At 36.1% G+C, this 21,529-nt stretch overlaps 1 protein-coding gene across 1 annotated transcript; it reads left to right on the top strand.

The window, feature by feature from the left end:
- The first annotated feature begins 4,699 nt into the window (after positions 1-4,699).
- On the top strand, positions 4,700-20,906 carry LOC135695518 (uncharacterized). Its single transcript, XM_065214636.2, has 6 exons — positions 4,700-4,845; positions 16,077-16,324; positions 17,091-17,175; positions 18,119-18,216; positions 18,925-19,080; positions 20,133-20,906. Exons 1-6 carry the CDS (start codon positions 4,806-4,808, stop codon positions 20,697-20,699), a joined length of 1,194 nt encoding a protein of 397 aa, XP_065070708.2. The 5' UTR covers positions 4,700-4,805; the 3' UTR covers positions 20,700-20,906.
- Positions 20,907-21,529: the final 623 nt, after the last annotated feature.

The following is a 21,529-nucleotide window of genomic DNA, read 5'->3' as shown; positions in this document are numbered from 1 at the left end:
TCCTCGAAATTTTTCTTAAAGTATTTTTGGCCTTTGATCTATCTATTCGTCGAAAAAATATTCTTATCGATATGTAAGCAAACTCTGTGAGGGTTTTTCCTCAAAATGGTAGTGACCGAAACAAAAGAATTTACTTTTGAGCACTGTCTAGAAATAATGTTTTATCACAATGATGGGAAAAAGCTATCATTAATTTGCTAGTATTATTGGATGTACAAAGACTGCCGCTTTCGAGATATGCAAAATTGCATCAATATTGCAATAATGCTTTCGAGAATTTTTCACGGTTACCAACATATGAGTGTTCTGCCCTGACCAAATTTGCATCAAAACTGGTTTGCATCATTACGCAATATTGCATTAAATGTTCAAAAACAATTAAACTTTTAAAAGCTGCCAATAAATATTGCAAGGGAAATGATAAAGAATTGTGAATGTACCCTCGTATTGACCGATTTCAGCAAGACTTGCAGCGGTAAAGAAATAATATTATGGCCTTGCACCGAATGATATACACTCGCCTTGCACCGAATGATGACAAAAATATTAGTACGATCGCCTCGAAGCAAATGTGGCTAATCCTTTGCTCAAAGAACAACATAGAAAATCAGTGGAACATAACGAGATTGCTGGTTGAGATTTTCGATTGCAATTTTACCCAATTGTAAAAATAAACATAGATTTAATAAATTGTAAAAAAGTAAAATTTTTAGCATGTAACATTTGTATTTTGGTGACCTCCAAAAATCTAGGCAGCCGCCATTTGCATTGAAACTCACTGAAATATTAATCCAATGAAATATCTTCGGATACAGGAGGAAATCTCGACAAAATTTTAAAAGAGCTATTTTTTATCTTAGAAGATTCCATTTCTGTGGACAAAATATTCAGCTTTGAGTGACTTCGCCCACAACACCAGCTTGCCGCCGCCATTAGGCCCGAGAAACAGTCTGCCGCCTAGGCCTGAGTTTTAGTCGGCTTTGTTAAATTATTGTCCTTGCGATGTAGAGTCACGTCGCCCCTTAAGCCCAATCTCCAGTGAGAAAAAGTCTTGCGAAATTTCGCTGCGAAATACTTCACGCGACAAATTCCTTTGAATGCTTTTGTTGACCTCACGACATTGGAATGTAAAGTTTGGAAGCGTGACAAAGGAACACGGAATATGATTGGCTGTTGAAGGATTTCGCAAGCGAAAAACGAAAAAAGTTAAGCCCAATCTCTAGTGAGAAAAAGTCTTGCGAAATTTCGCTGCGAAATACTTCACGCGACAAATTCCTTTGAATGCTTTTGTTGACCTCACGACGTTGGAATGTAAAGTTTGGAAGCGTGACAAAGGAATACGGAATATGATTGGCTGTTGAAGGATTTCGCAAGCGAAAAGCGAATAAAGTTAAACTCATTTTAACTTTTTTTCGCAGAGAAATTCTTCGCGAGAAATCCCAGCAAAAGATTACTGCGCATGCCTAAGACGTATTTCGCGCGAACTTTTTCGCATTTCGCAGTTTTTTTTCTCACTGGAGATTGGGCTTTATGGAACGATTCGATTTTTTCATGAATTCTGACTGTGCAATGATAAAAATAAATATGAAGGAGTTTAGGTTTGTTTATCTTCAAAAAACTCTTTGCTAATTATCGTTGTTTCATTTTGTTTTTAAAAGCTAGGAGAATATTTTGGAAGTAAGCGGAATGTAAACGAAAAAGTTGTCATTAGACCTTCGACCCTTTTTTTCCTGCACCCCAACTTTCTTGGTCATTCCCTCGGTCGGTTTTTTAGCTAAAACAAAACCAACCCCCACAACGTGTTTCTTCATCTCCCTGAAACGAATATTTGTTGAAACCCAAACAATAGCTTGCACAATTTCCAATCACCGGGATTTTTTATCAGGAGCACTTTCATTGGCCTAGTGACTTCTTCGATGGAACGGCAGGCTTCCTGTTGTGATTCTCAACAATTAATGAGTGGCTGAACGTGTGACACGTGATAAAGTCTCATTCAAGTAAGAAAACCAAACTGGGAAATAACTTTTTTTTCTTTACTCTGAATTTGAAAACAAATGGCTCAACGAAAGTCTGATTTGATACTGACGAATGATAAAGGTAGAAGAAACGAAGGCAGACAATAATTCCCGGTTTTTCTCCATTGTGCGCTTTTCTGCATGCCTAAATTTGAGTCGTTCCAAAAGGGGCGATGGTCTAAGTTTTTCACCAAGAAAAGTAGCCTGTGATAATGTTGCTCGTGCAGAAAGAGAGAAAAGCCGATAAGACTGTCTTTACACAAGCATGTAGATTATACAGCAAAGAATGTGCTTGTAGTACGTTTATTTTATTATAAAGTACAAAAAAGCTGAGGAAATAATTTTTACTGAAATCGTTCCATAAGGGGCGACGTGACTCTACACTACCATAACAAAGTATCGCAACACCTGCGAAGGCGATTAATGGCGGATTACGCAATAACTTTTGTTGCTGTCTGATTAAGCTATTGTTTAATCAGCCAATGGTACGCAAATAAAATTGCAAATTCAATGAAGCGTTTATTCGAATATTCCATTTTCATTTTTCAAAATTTTAAAGGCAATCTGTCAAGACGTTGATTGGTTATAAGAACAAAGGGATTTTTATTGTTTCCAGTCCCCCTTTAATTTATCGCATTGTAAAAAATATGGCGGAGCGCTGGAAGCGTGTTTAGGCCATTGTTCCAGCTGCCGCTCCAAAATCTTTGAAATTCTTTGAATTAGTCTCTGAATTAGTGAAAAAAATTTGATAGTAACTGGAAATCTACGTCGTAATGCCAATGCTTATTTATGTTAGAGAATAAAACTACCTAAGGCCAGTGCCGATAAATCTCTCAATTCTGAAACAGAGCGAATAATTTCAAAGTTCTGTAACTAATGTTAAGGCTTAGAACAGTTTTTGAAAGAAAAAGACTATTGGATTACTATCAGTGGAAAATTTCACACATGGTTCGTGAATTTGGAATCGAGGCTCATATGGAATCGCAGCCACCACTTTTCATATCCTCTATCAATCTATACATTTCAAAGTTAAACTCAAAAGAAAAGAATGAATGGATCGAAAACGAGAGGTTAATGGCAGGTGTAATGAATTAGATAGGTAATTTTAAAAAAAATTTACGACAGAAATCCGTGGGATGTAGTAGAAAATCAAATAATAAGTATATTTGAAGAGCAGTTGAGTAAACAAAGAGAAATCACAACCAAACTACGAGGAAATGTAAACAAAATCAGCGACTCAAAATCTTCTTTTTTTAAGCAAATGATTGCTTATGTTTATGATTTGAGTAAAGCAGGAAGTTTTTTATGCCAGTATTAAAGTGTTAATTTCACCTAATATTTTCATAGTTTCTACCAAATCTAAAGCTAAAAGAAAACAATTCAAATTTTCAATAAAAAGCATTGTTCTTTTAAGCAAACCTAGAGCATTTAATAAATTAATTTCTTTACACTGATAATTTTCTGAAACTATTAAATCCAATTTCATCTCCCGTGACTTTTTTTTCTACACAGAAAGGAACACCTTCGTATAAACAATATCTTCTGTTGCTTTCCCACATAAAGAATAGTGAGAAACAGACCGAAGTTTAATTCAAGACTGCGTATTTGCTAAATAAACTGTTTGATTTCTAAATGTTGTCCTATTTGTTTATTTGCGTCATTTTATCATAATGAAATGCTTATCAACAACTTGAACATGAGCGAGAATAGTTTTATATAACTTTTATTCTAATTACAAACAGTAGTGGTGATGTAAATTGGTAATGGTAAACGAAAAAGAGAGATATCAAAGTAAAGAAAGAACCTTGGAGCTTTTAGTTACAGCTTTATTGGATTTGAGATTACAACAATATCGAGTCGGGTTTGGGGTTATCGATATCAGTTATTATTGAAAAAACTCCTTTCCAGTGAGTATAGGACTATAGAGTACCGAAGTGATGACGTCACACTTCGGTACTCTATAGGCTTCTAAACGTTCAATGATCATGCTAACCATATCCGGCGTAGCCTTTCATAAAAAAATCTGAAGGCACGACCTGTAACATGCATGATACTGTTACTGGTCAAGGTTGCTAAAGGCTCGCGTCAAAAGGCTGCATGGTACAATGTATGATAGAAAGAATTAATCGTCTTTTGGCAAACAACTGCTGGTTATTGGTGATATGCTGTCTGGAACACAAGTCCATCTACCGCTACGCAAAGGATATCTATAGCGTAAATTACACGGATTCCATCCTGGGTGCTGGCGGCTTTAGCTTGTCATGGTTAGTCCTATACTGCCCTTTGAGGCTAAATAGCAGAAAAGACAGTATAGGCCAAGGGTTCGTAGCATTATGCCCAATTATAATGGCCCTATATAGTTGAACACAATACCTTAAAATGACATTTATTTGCCATTTTAACACACTCTAGGGTCACACCCTAATGAACCCAATTCATTAGTTGGTAAAACGAGATAAATTTTACCGAATAGCAAGAAACAGTATAAACAATCAAAAGTTGTTTTCGAAAGCCGAAACCTATTCTCAAAGAGATTCTTACTGCCCTGGATGCAGGCTGTTTGAATACAACATTGCCCATTTGACGGTGATACTCCTGCTGGGATTTTCAAAGCCTTTTGAACTTGTCAAATCCAATTTTGCTGACTCACAGGGATACGATAGACTGAAATTGGCCCCAGACTCCTTCCTGTATATACATATTTATCAAACACACCAAAGTTATTCTCTGAGTCAGTTGATCAGCAGTAACCTGGTGTGAGGTTGCCAAGGCAAGCAGAAGACTGCCAAAATGCATTTCGTCGCTGTTGCGCTTCTTCTTATCTGGCAAGGTAAGCAATCATGCAATCTTAGTATCAGCATTGCAAGTTGAAGATATATTTATGCCAAAAGATTTTTAATTATTTCGCTTTAGATTTCAAAGGAGCATTGCAAGAGCTATATTTTTGTAAGGAAACAAAGTGGAAAAATTTCCGAAACTGTTCAATCAATTTCGTGCTTCAGAAAGACACTGTGGAGAAGGGGACTGGGGGCTATAGACCCCCAACTTTTTGCCACAAATGCAAAGCTTTACCAATGAATCACCAGGCAAGTTATTTCTTGTTCGGTTTTAGCTCCCCCTCCCCCACCTTTTTAGAGCCTCTACTTTTCTCAACGCTCCGCGGTAACTGTAAGAGGGCTGTAGCAAAGCCTGCATCCAATCGACACAATCCTGTTTTTCAACGCACATATTAAATAGATCGTGTTATCCTCTTTGCGAGGGCGTTGTAAAATGCATCGTGGAGCATTTCCGACTCGATAAATTGTTCTAACCTAGAGGTTGACGATTGGTTTCCTAACCAGGTTGGAAAATTTGCTGGGTGCAAAAAAATTTATATTTTTCTAGCGAGATCGGAAAATGAAGGGTGTCTGCACCGTAGTTTCCGAATCGCTTCACTGCAAAAGTACTTTGAGGACTCGGCAGTGGCGGATCCAGACTACCGCCATTACCGCTTGAGCGGTAGCTAAATTACTAAAAAAAATTTTAATTAAACCAAAATTAAAAATTTAAAAAGTTTGATCGCACTGCATGTTGTGGAGAAGTATGTTACCTCGTTGTTAAGAATATTGCATTTCTATTCGCTTTCCAAGCTTGCTGTTTTTTAGCCTTATTCAATTATATTAGCTATAGTCCATTTTAATCTTGTGTGTTCGTTAAAGGCAGTATGTTCTCAGAATCTCTTTTCATGGCCACGATATTCGTGCATCGTTGATTCAATGCACAAATAAACAATCAGAATGAAGAACCACAATAGCGCAATTTCTCTACGTATCACGAAGTTGCCTGCGTGCAGGCTCTGAAATTTTAAAGAGTAGAGAAAGTAGAGTCTGCGCAACAGTGCCGCTTTTCTTGTCCTACTACAACTCCATTAGCGTGCAATTTTTTTCTGTAAATTTAGTTGTTCAAAAGAACAAACAGACCTATTCTATTATTATGATACCATTCATTTATACGTTTTCTCCTATTTTCAATTTTGTCAACAGAGTCTGCACGCAGGCTATCACGAAGGGGAAAGACTGCCTTTAAATAAGGTTACGTGTGTTCTGTAGGGAAGGGAGATTTTTAGAATGTGTAGAGAGAGTTGGTCGTACGTCGTGTAATCGTACGTAATATTTGAAGGAGTACTAAATTTAATGTAAGTATTTAATTTATGTATATGCAAACATCTATATAAAGTGAACGGATCGGTTTCTATGTGCTACATTACTTGACCAATCAGTAATATCACAACACTGCACGCCAAGCATACAAGCCTGACATTATCATACAGAGGCAGATTTGCTTTGAGTCCATATCGCCATGGAAATTGTGTAAGCAAGCACCGCGGAGAAGAGGACATAGGGGTTGGGGGGGGGGGGCTTCATTTACTTTAGGGTAAATGTCGTAATTTTCTAGAATATCCAGCCAGAGAATAATAATAATTCTTTGCTTTTCAAGATTGTTTGTAAGGATAATTAAAGTTTCATAAAAATTGTAGATATTGGTATACTCTGAATGCAACCACGAAAGGAAATTAATAATGTTGCACGCAATATTTTGTAGCTCTTAAAAAGAAACAAATTACTGATAATTGCAAACCTTCGAAATTTATTTTTCTAGTTAACATGGTCTTGAATTGCATTAACACAAAACTTCGATGTTTTTTAGAACTAGCTTAAAAACAAAATTTTATAGATTACAGAATTTCGTCAAGTATAACAAAAATTTCTAAACAAAACTCCAAAGGATAAATCACAAAATTTCTTAGAAAGAACTTATTATGAAATTACAAAAATAAATGAAAAAATTATTTTCTTGCCGCGCAGAGCAGTACTCATGAGATTTTTCTCAATATTTTAACGTAATACCCGAGGAGAGTCTTCTATGTTAACGTAGCCAACCAGAAGTCTTGAGATTGAAATCTTAAGATATTGTTAGACAGTCGCGCTATCTCTCTTCTTCTGTGCGCTTTAAAAATCTGAACTGAATGATTCAAACGATTTTGTTAGCTTGACATGAATTGTATTTTGTGAGCATTCGTAAAGAAAACACAATCTCAAAATTCGTACTTAACAGGTAGCGGGGACTTTGTTCATATGTAAAACTCAACACATAACACTTTTGAAAACTTCATCGTGTTTGTCAGCCTGACAAGGGAAGACAAACAAATCGATTGTTTACGCTTGAGCTCAACGGTGGCGATCTCAAGCCCCAGGCCCATCGAAAAGGGGGCAAGAGGCGGAACGCCAAAGGCTTGAAGCTGAGAAGGGCACAAAAACTTATAACGAAGTTTCTAACAATATTAACAAAAATAACAATCATAGATTTGAAACCTTAATCACGGGTGCCATCTTTCCTTTCACCCAAGGCTCAAGGAAAACCTCTCAACCAGCTTGTCAAGACCCTTTTACGTTAAAAATGACCTCTAGCAACAACCGAGAAAATCAATTTATTTCTAAATTTTTAAAAAAACGACATGGTTCCACAGTTTAACGCTAAATATGATAGCCTAACAACTTGTAATAACATTTCAAGTTCTGGTGAGCAAAAGCGAAAATATCAAAATGAAACATGGAGAAAAGTTATATAATTTTATAAAAATATATACTATGTGAAGAGGGGGAAGGGAAAAGGGAGGTTTATCAAGAAAGTATTGATTGAAATCTATACTCAACAATTTGTTCATGGAACTTCCAGTTTTGGTTGAATTCAAACATATGACTCAATAGGGCCCGATCTGATTGGTCCTGGGCGGGATATATCTGATCTAGTCTTTGCGATACTGTGAATTTGTAGAGTACAGAAGTGTGACGTCAACAAAAATATTTTTTTAGAATTTCTTAAATTTGACCACATAATCTGGAAGAACATCATAAAATACCTCTTAAAATGCAAAAATAACTAGATATATTCCAAATTGGCCAAGATATGGCCAATGAAAGATTTCAAGTTTGCTAACGGATTACCGTTATTCTGGCCTGGTCCATAAAGTTATGAACAAAGACCAAAAAAGGCAGGAGCCTGTGCTCAAGAGGCCATATATCAGCCAATTCGTAATGCCTTTAATTTATTTTGCATATTTGGAAGTAATGGCTACGAAGAATATTAAGTAGATTTAGACATTTGCTAAATAACATGACATGAATTACGTTAAAGTCTGCTTATGAAACTAAGAGGATAGCTAGAACTGTAATTTCGTGCTTTTGGATCATTTTTATTAAACAATGGCCTAAAAATGCAAGAAACGATGGATACCTTTAAGTCGTTAGAAAAGTTGAACAGGATTTAATCAATGATTTGTGACCACATAATTCAATGCAAACCATCAGAGATTATGCGGAAAAGACCAAAAAGATTTCTGTATTATAAGAACGTAACAATACCATATACGTCTATAGAAAAGAAAGGATTGAAATTAAATTTTTAAAAATTCGAATTTTTAGTAAATAGTAGTACCATGGTTACCAAAAATGACACAAAAGAATGTTGAACAGCTTGGCGCTACAAACCCCCCAAAGGGCCTAATCAAGTTTGGAAAAGTCTGCCAAATTCAAGACATAGATGTGTGAAGTTGACAAAAAGTTTTTAGAAATAAATGTTGAGCACTTTGAATCATCATTGAAATCTAGGTAGAGTGGAAGAAACTTTCCATTTGGAACAAAACATTTTATCAGATTTAAAGTTATGAAAAGTTATGCAAAGATATACAAATTTGATAATCTAGAAAGTGCCTTAGCTACTAAATATGACACAGAAAGAATGTTTAATGATTTGCCACATCTATATAGTCCATAAAGGCTGGAATAAGCTTCCCATTGGGAAAGTAATATTTCATCAAATTTGAAGTTATAGAAAGTTGGATGGGGATGCATTCCAAAGATAAACAAATTTGTTAATCTAGAAAGTGCCTTAGCTACCACACATGACACGGAAAGAATGTTTAATGATTTGCCACATCTATATAGTCCATAAAGGCTGGAATAAGTTCCCCATTGGGAAAGTAATATTTCATCAAATTTGAAGTTATAGAAAGTTGGATTGGGATGCATTCCAAAGATATACAAATTTGTTAATCGAGAAAGTGCCTTAGTTACCACACATGACACGGAAAGAATGTTTAATGATTTGCCACATCTATATAGTCCAGAAAGGCTGGAATAAATTCCCCATTGGGAAAGTAATATTTCATCAAATTTGAAGTTATAGAAAGTTGGATGGGGATGCATTCCAAAGATAAACAAATTTGTTAATCGAGAAAGTGCCTTAGTTACCACACATGACACGGAAAGAATGTTTTATGATTTGCCACATCTATATAGTCCAGAAAGGCTGGAATAAGTTCCCCATTGGGAAAGTAATATTTCATCAAATTTGAAGTTATAGAAAGTTGGATGGGGATGCATTCCAAAGATAAACAAATTTGTTAATCTAGAAAGTGCCTTAGCTACCACACATGACACGGAAAGAATGTTTTATGATTTGCCACATCTATATAGTCCAGAAAGGCTGGAATAAGTTCCCCATTGGGAAAGTATTATTTCATCAAATTTGAAGTTATAGAAAGTTGGATGGGGATGCATTCCAAAGATAAACAAATTTGTTAATCTAGAAAGTGCCTTAGCTACCACACATGACACGGAAAGAATGTTTTATGATTTGCCACACCTATATAGTCCTGTATGGCTGGAATAAGCTTCCCATTGGGAAAGTAATATTTTATCAAATTTGAAGTTATAGAAAGTTGGATGGGGATGCATTCCAAAGATAAACAAATTTGTTAATCTAGAAAGTGCCTTAGCTACCACACATGACACGGAAAGAATGTTTTATGATTTGCCACACCTATATAGTCCTGTATGGCTGGAATAAGCTTCCCATTGGGAAAGTAATATTTCATCAAATTTGAAGTTATAGAAAGTTGGATTGGGATGCATTCCAAAGATATACAAATTTGTTAATCTAGAAAGTGCCTTAGCTACCACACATGACACGGAAAGAATGTTTTATGATTTGCCACATCTATATAGTCCATAAAGGCTGGAATAAGTTCCCCATTGGGAAAGTAATATTTCATGAAATTTGAAGTTATAGAAAGTTGGATGGGAATGCATTCCAAAGATAAACAAATTTGTTAATCTAGAAAGTGCCTTAGCTACCACACATGACACGGAAAGAATGTTTTATGATTTGCCACATCTATATAGTCCAGAAAGGCTGGAATAAGTTCCCCATTGGGAAAGTATTATTTCATCAAATTTGAAGTTATAGAAAGTTGGATGGGGATGCATTCCAAAGATAAACAAATTTGTTAATCTAGAAAGTGCCTTAGCTACCACACATGACACGGAAAGAATGTTTTATGATTTGCCACACCTATATAGTCCTGTATGGCTGGAATAAGCTTCCCATTGGGAAAGTAATATTTTATCAAATTTGAAGTTATAGAAAGTTGGATGGGGATGCATTCCAAAGATAAACAAATTTGTTAATCTAGAAAGTGCCTTAGCTACCACACATGACACGGAAAGAATGTTTTATGATTTGCCACACCTATATAGTCCTGTATGGCTGGAATAAGCTTCCCATTGGGAAAGTAATATTTCATCAAATTTGAAGTTATAGAAAGTTGGATTGGGATGCATTGCAAAGATATACAAATTTGTTAATCTAGAAAGTGCCTTAGCTACCACACATGACACGGAAAGAATGTTTTATGATTTGCCACATCTATATAGTCCAGAAAGGCTGGAATAAGTTCCCCATTGGAAAAGTAATATTTCATGAAATTTGAAGTTATAGAAAGTTGGATGGGAATGCATTCCAAAGATAAACAAATTTGTTAATCTAGAAAGTGCCTTAGCAACCACACATGACACGGAAAGAATGTTTTATGATTTGCCACATCTATATAGTCCAGAAAGGCTGGAATAAGTTCCCCATTGGGAAAGTATTATTTCATCAAATTTGAAGTTATAGAAAGTTGGATGGGGATGCATTCCAAAGATAAACAAATTTGTTAATCTAGAAAGTGCCTTAGCTACCACACATGACACGGAAAGAATGTTTTATGATTTGCCACATCTATATAGTCCAGAAAGGCTGGAATAAGTTCCCCATTGGGAAAGTATTATTTCATCAAATTTGAAGTTATAGAAAGTTGGATGGGGATGCATTCCAAAGATAAACAAATTTGTTAATCTAGAAAGTGCCTTAGCTACCACACATGACACGGAAAGAATGTTTTATGATTTGCCACACCTATATAGTCCTGTATGGCTGGAATAAGCTTCCCATTGGGAAAGTAATATTTTATCAAATTTGAAGTTATAGAAAGTTGGATGGGGATGCATTCCAAAGATAAACAAATTTGTTAATCTAGAAAGTGCCTTAGCTACCACACATGACACGGAAAGAATGTTTTATGATTTGCCACATCTATATAGTCCAGAAAGGCTGGAATAAGTTCCCCATTGGAAAAGTAATATTTCATGAAATTTGAAGTTATAGAAAGTTGGATGGGAATGCATTCCAAAGATAAACAAATTTGTTAATCTAGAAAGTGCCTTAGCAACCACACATGACACGGAAAGAATGTTTTATGATTTGCCACATCTATATAGTCCAGAAAGGCTGGAATAAGTTCCCCATTGGGAAAGTATTATTTCATCAAATTTGAAGTTATAGAAAGTTGGATGGGGATGCATTCCAAAGATAAACAAATTTGTTAATCTAGAAAGTGCCTTAGCTACCACACACGACACGGAAAGAATGTTTTATGATTTGCCACACCTATATAGTCCTGTATGGCTGGAATAAGCTTCCCATTGGGAAAGTAATATTTTATCAAATTTGAAGTTATAGAAAGTTGGATGGGGATGCATTCCAAAGATAAACAAATTTGTTAATCTAGAAAGTGCCTTAGCTACCACACATGACACGGAAAGAATGTTTAATGATTTGCCACATCTATATAGTCCATAAAGGCTGGAATAAGTTCCCCATTGGGAAAGTAATATTTCATCAAATTTGAAGTTGTAGAAAGTTGGATTGGGATGCATTCCAAAGATATACAAATTTGTTAATCGAGAAAGTGCCTTAGTTACCACACATGACACGGAAAGAATGTTTAATGATTTGCCACATCTATATAGTCCATAAAGGCTGGAATAAGTTCCCCATTGGGAAAGTAATATTTCATCAAATTTGAAGTTATAGAAAGTTGGATGGGGATGCATTCCAAAGATATACAAATTTGTTAATCTAGAAAGTGCCTTAGTTACCACACATGACACGGAAAGAATGTTTAATGATTTGCCACATCTATATAGTCCATAAAGGCTGGAATAAGTTCCCCATTGGGAGAGTATTATTTCATCAAATTTGAAGTTATAGAAAGTTGGATGGGGATGCATTCCAAAGATATACAAATTTGTTAATCTAGAAAGTGCCTTAGTTACCACACATGACACGGAAAGAATGTTTTATGATTTGCCACATCTATATAGTCCAGAAAGGCTGGAATAAGTTCCCCATTGGGAAAGTAATATTTCATCAAATTTGAAGTTATAGAAAGTTGGATGGGGATGCATTCCAAAGATAAACAAATTTGTTAATCTAGAAAGTGCCTTAGCTACCACACATGACACGGAAAGAATGTTTTATGATTTGCCACATCTATATAGTCCAGAAAGGCTGGAATAAGTTCCCCATTGGGAAAGTATTATTTCATCAAATTTGAAGTTATAGAAAGTTGGATGGGGATGCATTCCAAAGATAAACAAATTTGTTAATCTAGAAAGTGCCTTAGCTACCACACATGACACGGAAAGAATGTTTTATGATTTGCCACACCTATATAGTCCTGTATGGCTGGAATAAGCTTCCCATTGGGAAAGTAATATTTCATCAAATTTGAAGTTATAGAAAGTTGGATTGGGATGCATTCCAAAGATATACAAATTTGTTAATCTAGAAAGTGCCTTAGCTACCACACATGACACGGAAAGAATGTTTTATGATTTGCCACATCTATATAGTCCAGAAAGGCTGGAATAAGTTCCCCATTGGAAAAGTAATATTTCATGAAATTTGAAGTTATAGAAAGTTGGATGGGAATGCATTCCAAAGATAAACAAATTTGTTAATCTAGAAAGTGCCTTAGCAACCACACATGACACGGAAAGAATGTTTTATGATTTGCCACATCTATATAGTCCAGAAAGGCTGGAATAAGTTCCCCATTGGGAAAGTATTATTTCATCAAATTTGAAGTTATAGAAAGTTGGATGGGGATGCATTCCAAAGATAAACAAATTTGTTAATCTAGAAAGTGCCTTAGCTACCACACATGACACGGAAAGAATGTTTTATGATTTGCCACACCTATATAGTCCTGTATGGCTGGAATAAGCTTCCCATTGGGAAAGTAATATTTTATCAAATTTGAAGTTATAGAAAGTTGGATGGGGATGCATTCCAAAGATAAACAAATTTGTTAATCTAGAAAGTGCCTTAGCTACCACACATGACACGGAAAGAATGTTTAATGATTTGCCACATCTATATAGTCCATAAAGGCTGGAATAAGTTCCCCATTGGGAAAGTAATATTTCATCAAATTTGAAGTTGTAGAAAGTTGGATTGGGATGCATTCCAAAGATATACAAATTTGTTAATCGAGAAAGTGCCTTAGTTACCACACATGACACGGAAAGAATGTTTAATGATTTGCCACATCTATATAGTCCATAAAGGCTGGAATAAGTTCCCCATTGGAAAAGTAATATTTCATGAAATTTGAAGTTATAGAAAGTTGGATGGGAATGCATTCCAAAGATAAACAAATTTGTTAATCTAGAAAGTGCCTTAGCAACCACACATGACACGGAAAGAATGTTTTATGATTTGCCACATCTATATAGTCCAGAAAGGCTGGAATAAGTTCCCCATTGGGAAAGTATTATTTCATCAAATTTGAAGTTATAGAAAGTTGGATGGGGATGCATTCCAAAGATAAACAAATTTGTTAATCTAGAAAGTGCCTTAGCTACCACACATGACACGGAAAGAATGTTTTATGATTTGCCACACCTATATAGTCCTGTATGGCTGGAATAAGCTTCCCATTGGGAAAGTAATATTTTATCAAATTTGAAGTTATAGAAAGTTGGATGGGGATGCATTCCAAAGATAAACAAATTTGTTAATCTAGAAAGTGCCTTAGCTACCACACATGACACGGAAAGAATGTTTAATGATTTGCCACATCTATATAGTCCATAAAGGCTGGAATAAGTTCCCCATTGGGAAAGTAATATTTCATCAAATTTGAAGTTGTAGAAAGTTGGATTGGGATGCATTCCAAAGATATACAAATTTGTTAATCGAGAAAGTGCCTTAGTTACCACACATGACACGGAAAGAATGTTTAATGATTTGCCACATCTATATAGTCCATAAAGGCTGGAATAAGTTCCCCATTGGGAAAGTAATATTTCATCAAATTTGAAGTTATAGAAAGTTGGATGGGGATGCATTCCAAAGATATACAAATTTGTTAATCTAGAAAGTGCCTTAGTTACCACACATGACACGGAAAGAATGTTTAATGATTTGCCACATCTATATAGTCCAGAAAGGCTGGAATAAGTTCCCCATTGGAAAAGTAATATTTCATGAAATTTGAAGTTATAGAAAGTTGGATGGGAATGCATTCCAAAGATAAACAAATTTGTTAATCTAGAAAGTGCCTTAGCAACCACACATGACACGGAAAGAATGTTTCATGATTTGCCACATCTATATAGTCCAGAAAGGCTGGAATAAGTTCCCCATTGGGAAAGTATTATTTCATCAAATTTGAAGTTATAGAAAGTTGGATGGGGATGCATTCCAAAGATAAACAAATTTGTTAATCTAGAAAGTGCCTTAGCTACCACACATGACACGGAAAGAATGTTTTATGATTTGCCACACCTATATAGTCCTGTATGGCTGGAATAAGCTTCCCATTGGGAAAGTAATATTTTATCAAATTTGAAGTTATAGAAAGTTGGATGGGGATGCATTCCAAAGATAAACAAATTTGTTAATCTAGAAAGTGCCTTAGCTACCACACATGACACGGAAAGAATGTTTAATGATTTGCCACATCTATATAGTCCATAAAGGCTGGAATAAGTTCCCCATTGGGAAAGTAATATTTCATCAAATTTGAAGTTATAGAAAGTTGGATGGGGATGCATTCCAAAGATAAACAAATTTGTTAATCTAGAAAGTGCCTTAGTTACCACACATGACACGGAAAGAATGTTTAATGATTTGCCACATCTATATAGTCCATAAAGGCTGGAATAAGTTCCCCATTGGGAGAGTATTATTTCATCAAATTTGAAGTTATAGAAAGTAGGATGGGGATGCATTCCAAAGATATACAAATTTGTTAATCTAGAAAGTGCCTTAGTTACCACACATGACACGGAAAGAATGTTTAATGATTTGCCACATCTATATAGTCCATAAAGGCTGGAATAAGTTCCCCATTGGGAGAGTATTATTTCATCAAATTTGAAGTTATAGAAAGTTGGATTGGGATGCATTCCAAAGATATACAAATTTGTTAATCGAGAAAGTGCCTTAGCTACTAAACATGACACGGAAAGAATGTTTAATGATTTGCCACATCTATATAGTCCATAAAGGCTGGAATAAGTTCCCCATTGGGAAAGTAATATCTCATCAAATTTGAAGTTATACAAAATTGGATGGGGATGCATTCCAAAGATAAACAAATTTGTTAATCTAGAAAGTGCATTAGCTACCACACATGACACGGAAAGAATGTTTTATGATTTGCCACACCTATATAGTCCTGTATGGCTGGAATAAGCTTCCCATTGGGAAAGTAATATTTTGTCAAATTTGAAGTTATAGAAAGTTGGATTGGGATGCATTGCAAAGAAATATGACGTGCTAGGAAGTATCTTAGCTACCTGAGTATACAGAAATAATTGCTATACAGATATACTTGTTTTTGTATTTCAGCCAAAGCACAAGAATTTCCAGTCGACAAATGTTTCGACAAAGATGTTGGTGCCATTCCTAAATGTCATATTTATCACAAAAAATGCAAGCCTTTAGTGTTAGGCCATCGTGGAAATCCGAAAAAAATTCAAGAAAATACATTGGATGGCTTCCAGAGTGTGCTAGAAGATGGCGCGGATGGATTCGAGGTTGACGTCTTCCTCTCCAAAGACAAGCAAGTTGTTTGCTTTCATGATGATAATGCAGAGGTATAGATCTATATATTCAAATATTTCAGTATAGTTTAATATGAATTAACTTGTGCAAGCTAAGTTTCCCTGCTACACCTTAACTTGTTCAGAGACAATTGTCGTGTGCGTATCATTAGCATACATGCTTGCTAAAGAAAACTTGAATATTCTTCAAAGTCGTTTAGGTAACAAAAAAGGGGCGAAGCAGGAACCTTAAAGAATGCCACAGATTACCCCTAAGGGTTTGGGACATTCACCGTTCATTCTGCAAAATTAATTTGGTTGGGTTACATAGGATCGAAACCAGTTAATCACTTTATCTGGTAAACCATACCAAAAAAATTTTCCAACACTATTTTGTGATCCACAGTATCGAGAGCTCTTTTTAGATTGAAATTTTTCATAAATTTTACCCACCTTGCTATTGAGTTGAATTGAAAATTAACTGTTTCGCTTCATTCTGTTATTGATTTGAATGATAAATTCATTTCAATATTTGCCGCTATTTTTGTTTTGCTATTTGAGAGACATATTAACGCTACCTTGGGGAAAACAATCAGATATGCGTGTTGCCAATCAACGACGATTCCCCGAATCTTGAGAGCCCGACCCAAGGTTTTTGCCTCTGTTTCGCAGCCTCTACTGGGACTGGGAGCCAAACTCCGAAAAAGGGAACGGTAGCAAAAAGCAAACAGGGAAACCGAATTGAAAACAGTAGAGTCTGCCCGCAGACTAGCCCCTTGCTCTTAGGCGGTGTTTCATCATAATTGAATTTCTTTTACAGAGACTTACTGGGGTTAACCGAAATATCCACGATATGAACGCTGCTGAAATCCAACAGCTGCGGTACAAAACAACAATTGCATACGGTAAGTATTTCGATACAGCAAAATTCAGGTTGGTGTTCTTTATCTGTCGTATCGTAGTGTCAAAACAATGAAGTCATTACAATATATTTTTAGAACTTTTAAATATTGACCCAATTCTTGCTAATGGATTACTAATGTTTTGGCCTGGTTCATACATTTAAGTACCAGGGCCAAGTAGCAGTGGTTTGATTGGGGGCAAAAACCTTTACTTATATGGCCTTATCTGTAACAGACCCATCTGACTTTCTCTGTTTAGTGGAAGTTCAAAGTAATCTTCCAGGCATTCAAAATATGTTTGCACATTAAATTGTCAGTCTATTTGAATTGCAACTATAAAAAGGCTAGGCAAAATGAGACTCTATGTAAACATTTGAAATAATGATAAGATCAAATCGCATGGTTGTACTTGTGACCACTGCAAGGAATACATATGCAACATATCTATGAAGTATATTATGTGATGGTGTTTGAAAATAAAATAAAGAAAGAAAGAAACAAACTTTCATCCTGGATTGTACAATAATCAGCCTACTCTTGCACAAAATGTTTGCACCACTCCCACTCTCCTCCCCTCCCACTCCCCTCCCACTCCCCTCCCACTCCCCTCCCATCCCACTCCCCTCCCCTCCCACTCCCCTCCCACTCCCCTCCCAGTCCCCTCCCCTCCCCTTCCCTCAACTCCCCTCCCCTCCCCTCCCCTTCCCTCAACTCCCCTCCCCTTCCCTCCCCTCCCCTCCCTTCCCCTCCCCTCCCCTCCCCCATCTTAAAGACATGACTCAGATTCTATTGATAATAATTTTGTTGATAATGAATGGTAATAGTGATAATCGTGATGATGATTATGTAGCGATCTTAATGGAAGTTTATATATTGACTTTGGTATAGCATATGCAAAATGGTCTATCGACAGTACAATGATAATTGTCTATGTTTTGAATCGCAGGCGCTCAGACCTACACTTACGACAAGCCAAGAAAAATTCCTTTCCTGCATGAAGTCTTGATATGGGCAAAAAATACAAACTTGCTGGTTTACATCGAAGTAAGCTTCAAAATTTTATATAAGTTTAATATATTAATGACCAAATTGGAGATGTTTTAACGATATATTTAGTTTTTCTTTTTATTCCTGTCTTGACACTTACTTCTTGTTTGAAACTTCTCGAATTTCAGTTCTCAATGTTGTTTAAGAGTATCAAAGTTTTAGCATCAAAGTTGGAGAATAAAATAAGTGACCGAATAACGGTCTTGTGCCAAGTGAGTGCCCTGGGAGGTTATTCAGTCATTTATTATATACGGGAAGTTTGAATGGTTGTTTTTCATTACCGTTTTTTATTTGAACTATAATATATCAATATATTTCACTACCAAAAAACCTTTCAAGCCTGCTTTTGCTTCGGACAGACAGAAATTCAGCAATGTAACATTTTAAAGACGTGGAGCACCAGAGTACTTCAAGTTCTGCTAAGGAAATTCGCCTGGTACTAGTACTTCACAGAGTACCACTTGATATAAGAACAGTGTGAAGGAAGATGAAGTCACAAAATGTTTTATAGACGTTGATCTCTGAATTTATACATTTACACCCTGTAAGTGGGACCTTCACGGGACCTGAAAAATCTGTCCTACATAGCAAATGTCCCAGTTATAAGCGAAAGCAAAACGTTACAATCTTGGAAACAAACGCGTTGTTTTAAAAAGTGTAGTTTCTTTTTGGCAAAAGCTGATTATTGATTTTTGATATCTGCAGATGAAGCCAGCGACATTGATTCACACTACACCAGAAGATTTGCAGAGAGCAACAGAACTTGCTGGACATGTTGCATATCTTGTCAATCAGTTCCAAATGCAGAAACAAGTTTTGATTAATTCTTTCGACATCACCAAGTCACTGGTAGTGAAAAATGTAAGTTTATTTTGATGCATTCATTACAAGGCTAAATCTATAGCTAGTTTGTTCGGAATATATAGCCGGATGGTTTTAAGTTCATCCTCTGGCAATGGCGGCGCCAGCCACTACGCTCTGGGGGGGACAAAACGAAATATTTTAGACCACGCCCCTTTTAGCACCAGAAAACCCCCTTTTACTAACAAGGAACGCAATTTTTATCTGAATGGGACGCTCATTACTCACCTTTGACTATGTAAAGGCAGTCTGATAATCATAGGATTACATCACAAAAAGTACGTTGCCAAAATATTACCCCTCCCCCAACATTTTCTCATCGGATTTAGACAAAATGCAAAATTGATCCTGCCAAAAACTGGGAGGGACGTGTCCCCCCAGTCCCCCCCCCCCCGGCGCCGCTACTGTCCTCTGGTCCTCTTAAGCGTGAAATTCAGTGTAGTAACTATGGACCATGCTGTCCTAAACAGCAAAAAATACTTATGTATGCCTTAAGGGCATCGACCTCTTTGCAACAGATTGGGCAATATAAATCCTTATTACATTTTCATTTATAACCATGAAGCTTGGCCAATTTATTTCTGCACCTGTTTTCCGGTAATTCTGATTTTTCTATTTACATTCACTTTCAGAAAATAACTCGTGTCAAAATGCTTTAGATTGCACGTTCTTTATTGTTGTTTTGGTACATTTAGAATATCCTTAAAGAGTAATTGCTGCACCAAGAGAAATGGATTAAGGAAGGTGGGGGCGGGGGAACCTTTGTTCAAGGGGGCAATGCAATTTTCATTGTATTATATTTCATTCAATCAAGGTCAATATAATCCAACTGAATGTTAATAAAAATGTATTGGGTATAGATAGTGTCAGTGTATTTTAACATTTATCTTTTGGGAATAGTACTAACAAAAAGAAGTACCACGAAATTGTGGCAAAAGAGAGCATTCTTATAATGCAGAATTTATGGGTAATAAGGGATGTAGAGTTAGACATTGTAACAGTGCCTATAAAAACTCAACTCTACTAAATTCTCTCCAACCCTTTTGTAACAGATTGATAATAAATTGGTCATTGGAAACTCGTATACTCCGGCATACTGGTATCAACCACCGCAAGTATACGCCGCATTGAAAGCTAGTTTGCAGCAACTGCCCGGCTTGCAGACCTGTTTAGCAGATATTCCTACCACCGACAATCGGTTCGTTGACTTCTTCTACCAGTCCGGAACCGTAGAGAAAGCAATGAATGCAACATTTGTGGACATTGATCAAGTGATGTTCAACGATCCAACATATGGTGGGATTGATCAAACAGTTAAAACGCTCAAAAAGAATTACGGAAAGAAAGTGGTTATTGGCGCATACACAATTTACGATATGCACCTTAGCGAGGCTCAAATTGAGGCAGTCGAGGGCCGGTACAAGATGCTTTTGCGACAAGGCGTTCACATCTTTTACACTGATGACATCGTGAAGTTGAGGTGTCTTGGATACAGAACAGGTGGACGTCATAGGCGCTGCCTCAACAGACGATGTCGCTCATACCCCCATAGTCATCACCCAGAGTGCAACTTCAATAGCTGCTTTGCCGAGGAGGACGCTGAATATGCGTCAATTTAAAACTGCTTTGATACATGTCTTTTACCCAATACAATTCAAGTATCACTACGAAAACTGCACTGCATATGCACATTTCCTTCACATTATACACCGCTTAAAATATGTTAAATGATGTTAAAATATATGAACACTTAATAAATTGTCTCAACACTTTCGTCTCTTACTTGATTTGCTTCAATTTGAATCTCATTAGCATTCTTTATGTTACACCGTTTGCGTTTATTGTACATTGTCTGACTTGATCTCTGAAAATGTGTCTTTACTGAGTAACATGGGAAGTAAAACACAAACTATATTTGTTTGAATTTATTTATTTTATTTGTCACAATTTCTCACGTTTGTTCATATTTCAAATCCTATTATATCTTTGATTTCTGTCATATATCATATCTAATTATTATAAAATGATTTTTCCTTGGCACTAAAATTAAAAATGGCTTTGAAAAAAGAAAACATTTTGAAAACTACTCAAGCTTTTGCCTGACACACGAGCATTATCTAAAATAGCTCTAAAGCATACCTGGTTAATCAGTAGAGGAACGCATACCTGGTGGGTCATCATTTCAGGGCCGTTGCTACGGGGGATGTGGGGGGATGTGACACCCACCCTCCAAACCCAAACTTTGTCGGCAAATCTTCGAAAAGGGAAGTTTTGTCGGCAAACTTTTGAAAACTGACAATTTTTCAGAAGAAAGAAAGATAATGTTTCCATTTTCAAATACATGTTATCGGTTGTTGATGGCAGCACCAGTCACTGTTGCTAAAGATGAAATTGGCGAGAGTACCGAAGTTTGACGTCACAAAACACTATTTTAAGAATTTTCCAATTT

Source organism: Rhopilema esculentum, chromosome 2 (genome assembly GCF_057945365.1).
Source record: "Rhopilema esculentum isolate cy_ngs chromosome 2, ASM5794536v1, whole genome shotgun sequence".
Lineage (NCBI taxonomy): Eukaryota > Metazoa > Cnidaria > Scyphozoa > Rhizostomeae > Rhizostomatidae > Rhopilema > Rhopilema esculentum.
The sequence above is the reverse complement of the archived record's forward strand: the minus strand, read 5'-3'. Positions and strand labels throughout refer to the sequence as shown.

Bases quoted from the DNA above. Each gene is read 5' to 3' on its own strand.
- LOC135695518 (XM_065214636.2), top strand. From the start codon at position 4,806: ATGCATTTCGTCGCTGTTGCGCTTCTTCTTATCTGGCAAG. The intron at 16,325-17,090 runs GTATAGATCTAT...TTTCTTTTACAG, and splicing joins TTCATGATGATAATGCAGAG to AGACTTACTGGGGTTAACCG. The intron at 19,081-20,132 runs GTAAGTTTATTT...CTTTTGTAACAG, and splicing joins AGTCACTGGTAGTGAAAAAT to ATTGATAATAAATTGGTCAT.